At 41.0% G+C, this 12,004-nt stretch overlaps 1 protein-coding gene across 1 annotated transcript in view; it reads right to left on the bottom strand.

Annotated features, from left to right (window-relative positions):
• The window catches only part of ankrd12 (ankyrin repeat domain 12), a 50,121-nt gene that overhangs the window by 13,896 nt on the left and 24,221 nt on the right, over window positions 1-12,004 (bottom strand). Inside the window, exons 2-8 of the mRNA XM_061731777.1 lie at window positions 11,749-11,862; window positions 8,378-8,528; window positions 6,652-6,723; window positions 6,110-6,250; window positions 2,160-2,363; window positions 1,767-1,909; window positions 538-685 (exon numbers count right to left, since the gene is read on the bottom strand). Of these exons, the coding sequence (XP_061587761.1) occupies window positions 538-685; window positions 1,767-1,909; window positions 2,160-2,363; window positions 6,110-6,250; window positions 6,652-6,723; window positions 8,378-8,528; window positions 11,749-11,808 (919 nt within the window). The 5' untranslated portion in view covers window positions 11,809-11,862. The remainder of the gene's footprint in view (window positions 1-537; window positions 686-1,766; window positions 1,910-2,159; window positions 2,364-6,109; window positions 6,251-6,651; window positions 6,724-8,377; window positions 8,529-11,748; window positions 11,863-12,004) is intronic.

Genomic DNA, 12,004 nt, shown 5'->3' on the forward strand with positions numbered 1-12,004 from the left:
TGGAACCAAAACAACATAATGCTGGGAAATTAAAAAATGTTCAGTTTTTTATGTTCAATAAATATTTTCTACCTTGTAATTTTGTAAAAGATAAGATAAGATATTCCTTTATTAGTCCCACAGCGGGGAAATTCGCAGTGTACAGCAGCAAAGGGGATAGTGCAAGACAAGAGGCATCAATAGAAATAATAATAATAATATCAGAGTATGACACACTATAAACAGTACTGGTATATACAATAATAATAATAATAAAAAATACTGGTATATAAAATAAGATAAGAGCATGCCTAAATCAAATTTATTTGATTTATGCAATGGTGAAAAAATTGGCAAAATAAATGAAAAACTGCGAAGAACCATGTTCGGTATTGTTCGGTATTCGGCCAAGTGTTTATTATTATTTTCGGTTTCGGCCATAAATTTTCATTTCGGTGCATCACTAATACATTACATTAGGACGAGTTTATTCCAGAAGCTCTGAACCCTGGTAGGGCCCTGTAGACCCCCCCACCCCAATCTGTATGTTGCACATACCCGAGGAGCTGTCGTCCTGGTCCGACAGCGACGTCTGTCCTTTCAACAGCAGCTCCAGCTCCTCCGAGTCGGCTACATCCACCGGCCGCTCGCCCCGTTTATTAGCTTGGAAGGCGTCACCACCGTGACGGAGCAGAAGTTTCACAATCTGGGGAGGGAACAATGAAACAATATATCAAAATTTTGCTGAGAATGCTTTAAAAAAAAAAAACAAGCAAACTCTTGTTTTTAGAATGTCAGTGTTTAAAAAGGAAAAAAAATTAATAAAAATGCATTGGAACCTCTAACGGCTCTTAGAAACAACACAATGTGGCTGCTTTTAGAGTTGAAACGAGTCTTTCAACACCACTTCACTGAGTGCTGTTTGCCTGTACACAGAAACATTTTACCTTTGGATTAATGGAAATGTGCGACATTAGTTTCCGTTTTCTACTTCAATTATTCAAAAGTGGTTTTGTAGCTGAGAAGATTTTGACTCATGTTTGAGTCTGACATGGTTTTCTTCTGCAACTAAAGGCAGTTTCCCCTCGGGGATCAATAAAGTATTTCTGATTCTGATATTGTCATCTCATATCTTGAATTAATTATGTACACTTACGATTTCACACATCAAACCTCTACTGAGACATAATCAAAGGTTTTCCCACTGAAGTTTATATTCTGCTGTTCTTTTTTTTTTAAATATCTTTTTATTTAACAAAAGAAAGGCAATTAGAAACATCCTTAATGAGGGTAGGTCTTACAATTTTCTTTTGTGCACGCATGCCAATTCCCGTCTACACCCCCCCACCCCCCGCCCAAAAAAGCACAAAAACATACACATTAAATAAATTAAAAAATAAAAATAAATAAACTGGGAAAAAAAAAGAAAAGTGATACCTACAGATACATAAGATACAAAAAGTAAATGACAGCAATAAAACACCAATCGGCGTACAATGAAGTTCTCTAAACCAGAGAATAATGGGAACCAAAATCCTTGAAAAAGATGGCCACGGTTATATTTTTCCAATGTTAGTTTTTCTAATGGTAGAAATGCTGTGAGTTAAAAGATGGCGGGGAATCGTTCTTCCAAAATAAAAGTATACATTTTTTTTGCAAAGTAAGTGATCAAAATTAATATCCTGCATTTTTTGTTATGTAGTTGTAAATTATATGTGTAATTTAATAAATATAAACTACTGCTGTTCTTTCTGCTGTTCTGGATAAAGTTCAAGAGCGGCTCTTACATCTTTGTGACCGCTGCTGGACGCGTCATGGAGCGGCGTGTCATCGTCCAGACCCTGCGTGTTCACCTCCGCTCCTGCTGATATCAAAACCTTGGCCACGTCGTAGTAGCCAAGATTACAGGCTTCGTGAAGAGGAGTCCAACCTACAGGACAGATGTAACACAAGCTTTTCAAAATGTACATCTACAAGTTAATTCAAGTCTATTCTGACATTTCCTTTCTCTTCTACACAGAAAAACAGGACGCATTGCTGCACTGACTCACTGTTGATCCTGTTATCTCATAATGAGACAACACCTCTGAATCCGCAGCTGTTACTCGGCTGCATGTAACTGGCAACCGTACAGAAGTAATAAAAACCTGTGAAATGATTTCCTCCTGCGGCACCTTTACCTGCAAAGTCTTTGACGTTGACATCGGCTCCCAGACTAATGAGCTCTTTGACTTGTTTAGCATCCCCCCGGATCGCTGCCATGTGAAGGGGAGTCTCCCCGCGCTCGTTCCTCTTGTTGACTTTGTCTTTCTGTCGAGACGAGGCGCTGCTGGGGACCTTCTTCTGCACAGGGGTGGTTTGTGACGGGTGACTTGGTGTGGAGTCTGCACAAGAGAGAAGACCTTAAGTGAGGCTCCAAGCAAACGCTTTCCACAGATTGAGAAGTTTAGGTGCTTTTATTGGACACAAACAATTTTTGCTTGATAGGTTACAGGCAGTACTCGAGTTGTACAAAAAAAAAAAATCAGGGGGGATGGTGGATTTTATCATATGGGGACAGATAATTTGTGCTGATTACAAATAATATAATATATTACAAATAATAGCACTGACCAAAACACCTGCAGAAATACTGCAGGAATGACATAGCAGCAGTTAAATGCAGCCTTCTGTAAGCTTTAAATATCCACTGGGCTTACATCAAATACATCAAAACACAACAATAAAAAACACTTTTCTGAACTTATCAATATGACTCTGTCCTTCACAGGATAAGTAAAATTGATCACTGCAAAAATCAAAATCTTAACAAGAATATTTGTCCTATTTCTAGTTAAAATGTCTCATTTTAATAAAAAAAAAATCTCATTACACTTAAAACAAGACTCATCACTGGAAAAAACAACAATTTTCACCTGTTTCAAGTAGATTTTCAGTTGAAATAAGTAGAAAAGTCTTCCAGTGGAACAAGATTGTTTTGCTTGTAATAAGAAGATAAATCTTGTCCCACTGGCAGATTTTTCTACTTATTTCAAGTGAAAATTTACTTGAAACAGGTGAAAATGGTCAAATAAGTTATTTTTCTGGTGATGACTCTAAATGTTGAAATAGCAGTAAAACCACATTCATTGATGAAATGACATAAGGGATGGAAAGGGGGGATGGCAGTTTTACAGGGGGGATGATTTTGACCGTTTTTATTTCAGGGGGGATGCCATCCCCCCTCATCCCCCCTCAACTCCAGTACTGGTTACAGGTCATTAAGGGTGCTTTCACACCTGTCCAGTTTGGAGCAGTTGTTCCAGAACAGAGAGCGATTCCCCCTAAAGATCGGTTCGTTTGGTATATCTGAACACAGTAATCGCACTCGGATGTGGCACAAAACAAGCGAGCCGAGATCGCCTAGGAGAGGTGGTCTCGGCTCGCTTCCATTCGAGACCTGGAGCGGTGCGTTTTCTTTATTTGGAGTGAGAACATAATCGACACAGCAACCAACACAACTCCATTCATTGTGTCTGTGCAACCGCGGCGCAAGGAGAAGACTCTGCGCAGCCTCCACCACCTTCTCTCCTATTGGACGTGCCGAGATGTCTTTACAGCGCGCACGGTGAAATTAAAAAAAATGCTCAATTCGGGCAGGCAGACGCCGAGCTCGGCGGCAGAGCGGTCCGCTCTTGCGCCGCGGTAGCACAGAAATGAACGGGATCGGCAGCGGCGGTCTGCGCTTTGCGCCCTCTCTGTGAAAGGGGCTTTATAACCATTGTTGTTTTTCCCGGGGTACGGAAGAGGAAACTCCTTCGCGTTCATTTCTGACCAATGAGAGAACAGTTGGTTCACACATTGCACCTGTTAACAGCTTTGAACCGCTACAGACGGGTTACCTTGTGAACACAAACGCCACAAACGAAAAACGAAACAACTGTATCGATTTAGCCCCTGAATCGGAACAAAACAAACGGGCCACAGGTCTGAAAGCCCCCTAAATCTAAAAGCACTGAGATCCTTAAATGGCAAGTTGACAGTCGGATGCAGGAGGTGTGGGGTTGGTCAGTGAGACCGATCAATGAAGAAAAACGGCCGCCACGTCAGAAAGCAACCAAATCAACACATCACACACATTTTTCATCATCTCCCTAAAAAAAGCATCATTTTTTACAAAAACAAGACCATGTAGAGTGAAGAATTTCGACGCCAACTGATTAATCAAGAGACCGGCTCAGTACGACTCTTACAAAACCACTTTTGGTTTTTCTTTAACTCAACACGGTATCCATACTGGCTCCTTAAATACGCCTATGTCAGGACTCTCTGCTGTGTAGGTGTAGACTTTACTTCCCAGTGAGCAGCTGAACATCGTCTCTACGGTTTGTTTGAGTGTGTCATTTATTTATTTAGCCCAGATGTTGGTGACGTGCTAAGACGCAGCGGGGGACATTTCCCCATCGCTCGTTCTTCATGCCAGTCTGGTACGAGCTCTAAAGTTACAAAAACAAGGTAGAGCCAGCTGGAGTGGTAACGTAAACAGTCCGCCACGCTCTGAAAACACAAGAATGCTCTGGTGAGCATGAATATAGAAGAGAGTCCGAGCATCCACTTCCACGCTAAAGAAAAACCCTGCAAAAACATCCAAGTGAAAAAGCCTTTCCGGGAAGGAGGCTAATCGTCTACCGTAAGATACGAAGCTGACAAAAGCAAATACACAGGAGGTCGGCATCAAGAGCAAACCATTTGATAATAGAAAACTCAAGCCTTTACTTTTAGAGAATAAACTAAGATCAACAAGCAGAACCGGTGTTCTGCCGGATCAATAGTAGTAAGACAATCACAAAACCAATATTTTTACTCCAAAAAAAGCAATGCGACTCATAAACAAAGTTGGATACAAGCACCCAACTAACCAATTATTTATAGAGACAAATGAACTTAAATTCAATGAACTGGTGGACTTCAAAACTGCATAGATTATGTTCAAAATCAACAATAACATGCTGCCAGACTGTATCCAAAACATGTTTAATTTGAGACAAAGCCATTACAACCTCAGAGGGGAGAGCATATACAGGAAATCAACAATCAGAACCAACACCAAACTGAGATGCTACAGTGGCAGCGGTGGATGTTTGGAATAAATTATATAGGATTTGAAATTATGTAGAACCTTAACCTTATTTAAAAAAAACATTGAAAAGAAGGATGATTTCTTTATATCAAATTAATGAGTGGTGATGCTTGCTATGTTGAGTTGGGTATTTATTTAATTAGTGATTTGATTTTTTAAGGATGAAGGTAACATGTAGACTGCACCTTTATTTTTAATTTTTTTTATTTCTTGAGGAATCTTTGTTATCCCCATGGAGGCAATTTGTTTTACTGTCAGTCTTTTCTCTTACTTCTTGCTTTCATCTCATTACTTTAATTAATCTTTTTGAGGGTAGGCAAACAATAAGTTTTGCTTCAGCCTACACCTTTTTCGGTCTAGATGGTATTTGTATATTGGAAATTTTTTGTAATGTTTTCTTTGAACAGTGTATTCGTTTTCTTGTTGTCATTTTTATTCTTTTTTTTGTGATGTAAGACCGAACTAAACTAAACTAATAGTATTTATTAATGATGAAGAACTCTGAAGTATTCCGGTTAATGATCTGAGCTCACTTACTGGAAAGCAGTTCACATTAAAGCTGGACAGTCGAAATGACCAGAAATGACCAGAGTCACCTGATCTGAACCTAATCAAGCTAAATTTCACCTCCTGTAAACAAAACTGAAGCAGAAAGCCCCACAAACAACTACTGGAGATGGCTTTTGAGACTAACGTGCCAAATTTGCTTCACTTATTTATTTTAACTGTCAATTACAAATCAACTGTGCTGACGTAAGAAAAAAAATATCAGAGAAATTCTGCCAAGTGTCCAAATATTTTCTAATCTACCGTAACTAATTTCTCAATGAGAAAAAGAAACCAACAGAGCAACAGTAGTGATTCTCTCCAGTAAGACTGTGTGCATTTCAGCAGAAATGTGTTAAATGAATGATTCATATATGAAGAGGTTCAGTCAAAGTGCTCACAAGCGTGACTCATCCAGCGGCAGAGGTGAGGATGTGGTGAAGTCGAGAGGAAAGCTACACAAACCTGGACTGTTGGCAGTCATCTGCATGAGGAGGGCCATTTGTTTTCGCTCCGACAATGGATATCCGAACAAAAGGTTAGACGCCTGGGACTTCCTGCTCCCAGCCTCCTTCTTCACCTTCTTCTTATCTGGTCCATCTTTATCTGCAACAGAACCATGAAAAGGTTTTGAGAAACTTCTTTTATTAAAAAGAAGAAAAAGTCATTGTCATGGCAACACATTCTCCTCCTCCCCTTGTATCTGTTGGGCACGCAGAAAAACAGATGACAAGTACAGGGGTTTTGAAAACGATATGTACAGAAAAGAAACAAGAGAAAAAAGGCTGCATTCTCTTAAGCCAGCCGAGCGCCGACGGCACTCGCCGGGCCCCCTCGCCTCCGGTCCGCCGCACTGAACTCATAACATGCTGAGCTGCAACGGAGGCAGATGCAAAGGCGAAAACACACACACGTGCATGTGTGTTTACAGCAGAGTAGTCGGGCAGAGAGAGGGTGACGTGACTCGGAAGTGGACGCGGTTCTGAGCGTCGGGCTGCAGCGGTTACCTGCGTATATCCTGCAGGGAGGCACTAATCTCTCTCCCCAGGTCTCACTGGACTGGCCTGGGTCTGAGTCATCTACGGTGCAAAGCAGAGAGGATGGGAGGGAGGCGGGGGGAGGGATGGGAGAGCAAGGGGGGGGGGTGGAAGGGTGGGAAAGCACTGCATTAACGCTCACGCTCTCACGCCCTCCTCATTTCACATGTACTCAAATACAGGCAGGCACAGCGGCGCACTCGCACTCCACGCCACAGATTATGAGTCACGGCAACACAGGAGGCTCGAGAGGAGATCCAGCCCGAGCCGAGGCCGTCGGTGGAGTCATTAATTCACTTCCTCCTACAGCTGCTCAACAAAAGGACCAAAGACGAGTAGAGGAAAGCTGTTGGAAGGTAAAGCCACCCTCAAAGCTGCGTTTACCTTCACGACCTGTGCAACATATAAATTACAGTGAAATTGAGGGTTCTCGGCTGTTGGGATGACGCAGGACCACACAATGAAAATCATTATGCTCAGCTTTGCTCGAAAGAAGGGATGAAAGCAGAGGCATCAAATCCTGCACTCTAGATAAACATGCACTTTATTTATTGTAATTATGACCCTTCAACACATACAAAACTATTTTTAGGTCTCAAATCTGTCGTAAACATGCAGTTCTGCTTCTAACTAAATGAAGAGAGAAGAGTGGAGTTTACACGAGTACCAGAGTGAGTCATTTATCTCAGTTACTGCTCAGCAGACCTCCTATCTTACACATCTTGCAGAGTGTTTCGTTGCTGGAGCTGATGCTACGACGCGGGACTAAACAGTGAGATGCAATATAAGACGTAGTGCCAGCATTTTAAAGTAATAAAAGAATATGTCAGTGGTACGAGGCGGCTGACGGATGCATTTTTAAAAGTTTCAACATAGATTTTATGTCATAGAGGAATAAGATCTAATAGTTTGGTCTTTTATGGGATTTGTGGACAATATAAAAAGAAGATTGTGAAAGTAGACGGTACATTTGGACCTCAAGGGAAAGCTAATTAAATAACAGCCCCAGATGGACATAACCTGCTCTGTTGTCTATTAATTTTGTACCCAAAATATCCTAAAACAGAGAGGTCACCCACTGCTGCCGGCTCACTCCATGTCCAAAAAGATATCTGTCAGAAAAAAAGCAATACTCATCATAAACAGGATAATTCCCACCAAAGGGAACAGGTTCGTGTCTCTTTGAGGAGGCGTGTACAGGGGAGGAGAAAAGTCAAAATAACACTCTTGAGATGATGACAAGCTTCTAGTTAATCTGTCTAAACGAGTTGATACTGATCTACCCTGGAACAATGAAATAAAATACTTAAAATCCTGAAGTTATAAAACAGATATCATCAGAGAAAAAGCTCAGTTTATTGCAGGTAAGCCCTAAACATTTAGTCCCGTTTCATTTCAAAAGGCAGAGGACGAAGAAAAGTTATATAAACCGACAGTCCAGTTCTTAATTCATATTAACAACAAAATTAAACAACAGCTGCCGAGAAGGGCAATTTCATTTTCCTGTGTGTTACGTCCACTTTTCTGTCACGAGAGCTTTAAGAGACAGAATGACACCACACAAAAGAAGGCTGCCGTAGGTGAAGAGTGTGAAAAAGACTAAAATGCAACACCAGGGGGCAGTACGAGGACGTGGCAGCGGGCCAACAGCATGGCAGTCAGAGGAGGAGCAGGGTGAAATGGTAACACTCCTTACCAGTGTCTGAGTCCCGCTCCTCCGTCCGGGGCGGACTAGAAGTGAAGGAGAGCTTGCGCTTCATGGAAGACTTGGCTTTCCCTTCCTTCCCCAGCAACTCACTCCGGTCCAACTTCGGAGTTTTGGTGAAAGGGGACAACTTGTCTTTGCTCTGTCGGAGTCCGGCAGGAGAAAACCATGCAAAGAAAAATAAAAAACAGGCACATTAAACAGGGTGAAGGTGTGGCTAAGTCTCTTGTGTGTTTGTAAACAGCTTGCAACAACCAATTCTGGTGGAGCCACAGTTTGCTAAAACATGACACTAATCTAACAAGTTGCACATGATTAAATTACATGTTTGCTGTGTTTCTGTAACATATTGTTGCACTTTCACCTGGAAGATTCAAGTCCCTGCTCAGGGTATAAAATCTGGAACAACAGGTTTTTTCTCTTCTTTCTTTTGTTGTTGTAGTTTTTTTCTTAGAAGTCTATTATTGTCATCTGTTGCAATGTGAAATGTTTGCGTGTATTTTTGTGCTCAGGCAAAGTCCAAGAACTGTTTTTTCCAAATATTCTGATATTCTTCGTTATCAAAACAAAAAGAAAGCTGTTCCAGCTTCTCAGATTTGACATCTGATGCTCTTCTTCATCAAAGTAGATAAAATATATTTTTTTAAATAACATGACATAAGATATTTTGAGAATTGTGGGAACTTGCAATGAGTGGCATTTTAGGATTTTATGATATTTTGGAGCGGTGTATTATCTGCCAATCCAAATCCAAAAACATAAAAGGACAGATTTACCTACAAAGTTAGTAATGGATGTTGCAGCTTCGGTTACATGTGATGACACAAATGTTCCACAAAAAAACAATTATACAGAAAAGAAAGGAGATTAAGTCAAGAGCCTGGAAACTTCATACGCCAAGTCTGGGCGTATTTGTATTTCTTTTGGTCAACAAAAATCAGGGAAACAAACTCATATTGGCAGATGCTTATTGTTTTAAAAGGAGAGAATTTTAATGGACGGAAATTTCCTGAGATGGGTTGGTGACCTGTCCAGGGCGTAAAACTCGTTTCCACCCAAAGACAGCTGGGACAGGCTCCAGCAGAGCTCCTGAATAGGAAAAATCAGGTATAGAAGATGGAAGAATGGATACGATTTTGGGTGTTTTCATTTAAAGTGACATTTGACCTACAAGTGAACAAAAGGAGTCAGCTGATTCCTCGGAAATGTGTAAAAATTATTTTAGTTTTTTTCCCCCCAATGTTACCGCAGTATGCAGCAGCCTCCACAATAACAGGCCAATATAATAACCCTTATACTAGTAATCTCTGCATCATCACGGCCTGAGATTTACTTTTTTAAATTTATATTTTGCACTGATCTGCAGACAAAGCTTTTTCAGTACCCTTACTTTTAGTGAGCTGCACTTTGGTGCAGTAAAACACATTTCTGGCAGGAGGAAAATATCTGCAATGTGGCGCTTGTTTGATCTCAGCGGAGCCCTGTGCAACGCTGAAGTGTCTGGCACTGTTCAACGGAGATCAGAGTCTAGATGTGAAGCACTTCTGCCTTACAAATGAAAGGCAATCTCTCTCAGACCCAATCTCTCCGTCATGTAAAAAGGAACAATTAAGCACGGTTGATATAAGAATAAGGGAAGTCGCTCACCATCAGTCTCAGTCACTAAAATGTCCTTCTAATTACACTTTTCGCTGTAAACATGTCATCGCTGGTGCTTAATTTTAGGAATAAAGGGGTCCTCAGTAGTGAGTTAAAAGTGCACTCAGATGAATTTAGTTAAATATTAATATTGTATGCAATAACAACAAATGTACACATGCAGCTGTTGGTGTGTGGTTAAGTTTACAAAGAGCGTTGGTAGATTAGTGTTGCTAGAATGAGCTCCCTGCCAGCACTCAGATGTTCTTGTTCTGGTGAGTGGTTAATGACTGCGTTTGCACTGGAGTTCTTCAATGGAAGAACACCAGATGTTTGTGGAGGAACAGCCGTCACCATGATGCAGCAAAGCAAGTCAAGGTGCAAATGCATATTTGGAAGAAAAATAAATAATCGCACTGAAGAAAGCTTTGATGAGACAAGCCCGCGTGACATTTGTGGATTCTTCTAACGGTAAATCTGCAACAATGATGAGCACCGTTTCCGGTTGGTACCACCGGTGATCCCGACCATCCATGGCCAAGTTATTCAGAGAAGCGTCACGTGACATGAGATTATGACTCAACTATTTCAACTGCTTTTCTGCCACCGTAACCTTTACAGTGCATGTAATGAAAGTAATGCTTCTAAAAGTAATACAGCAACAGACTACTTAAAAAAATGTAATTAAAAAAAGGGATGATACCTGGTTTGCTTAATATTAGACCCATTTAATTAAACTTGCTAAATCAAATAAGATACATCCATTAAAATAAATCATATCTGCAATAAAATCAAGCAAGTCTCCTTTTCTCTCTTCAGTGACACGGTAATGTTTCATGTGTGTTGCCGTGTTTATTCGGCTTCCCAGCACTCGGTTTACCAGCGCTGACATACCATGAGTGCATTGTCCAGCAGCCTTAAATAAGTATAAATCATATACAAGGTTATTTACGCATTATTCATCACCTATAAACTAACTTCCGCTTCTACCTTGAGCCAGTGATGCATCTTAAAATAAACTACTTCCTTTCTCTGACTTCTTGTCCAACACCTGAATGCTCTCTTAACCGCACTTACTCAGCAATTCACCATGTTTACTGCGGTTCGATTGTTTTTCTTTGTTGCAAGTTGTTTTGGGTAAAAGCCTCTGCTAAATACACATATAATCCATACACACACACACACACACACACACACATATATACATAAAAATGAAAAAATAAATCAGTGTGATGTTCAGCACAGCTAGAGACTCGGCTCACACGCAGGAGTGCCGCTGTACAAATGCACTATTTCAATGCGGACCTTGATATGAAGCAGCTGCTCCCATATTGGTGACTTAAAAGATAAAAGGGGCTTTTTGAATTCCTCCTGCTCTGTATGTTGACACTACCGCTCGCCATCTAAGCACTCACGATCCACACCCATGTGCCAAACATTTTTATTTTGTTCTTTAGTCAGGAAAATGATCCTTGGCTAAGGTGGCGTGCCGCGGATCAGGGAGTGATCCATAACTGTCGTACAACATGCACGAAGCTTTTGCCTGAATAAATGAATTTAGTTTTATGCATTTGATTCTCTGGGGTGACTTCATGGCTCGATAAAACGCAAATATGCTCTTTGCACCTCAGCAAGGCAATAAAATGCACTTTTTTCAATCTTATGCAAACAATCTTGTAACCAGCTCTTGGATTCTAAAGTAGAAACGTTGTGTGTTGACGTACCTTCTTCCCCGCCTGCTTATCCACCATGGCTCCATCTCGGTCGCTCCCAGGTTTGGCCATGGTGCGACACCTGACTAGCTTAGACGACTACAGCACAGCCGGTTCATCATGCACCTGCAAGAGAAGTCAAAGGAAACGACAGGAAGTTAAGCTCTGCAACATCACTGGCAGCAAATGACCGACCCAGTCATTCTGGGTGCAGACAGACACTGGCAAAAGATGGTTTGATGTACAGTTTAAATTAAATGACTGTTTT

Source organism: Cololabis saira, chromosome 10 (assembly GCF_033807715.1).
Source record: "Cololabis saira isolate AMF1-May2022 chromosome 10, fColSai1.1, whole genome shotgun sequence".
NCBI classification, from domain to species: domain Eukaryota; kingdom Metazoa; phylum Chordata; class Actinopteri; order Beloniformes; family Belonidae; genus Cololabis; species Cololabis saira.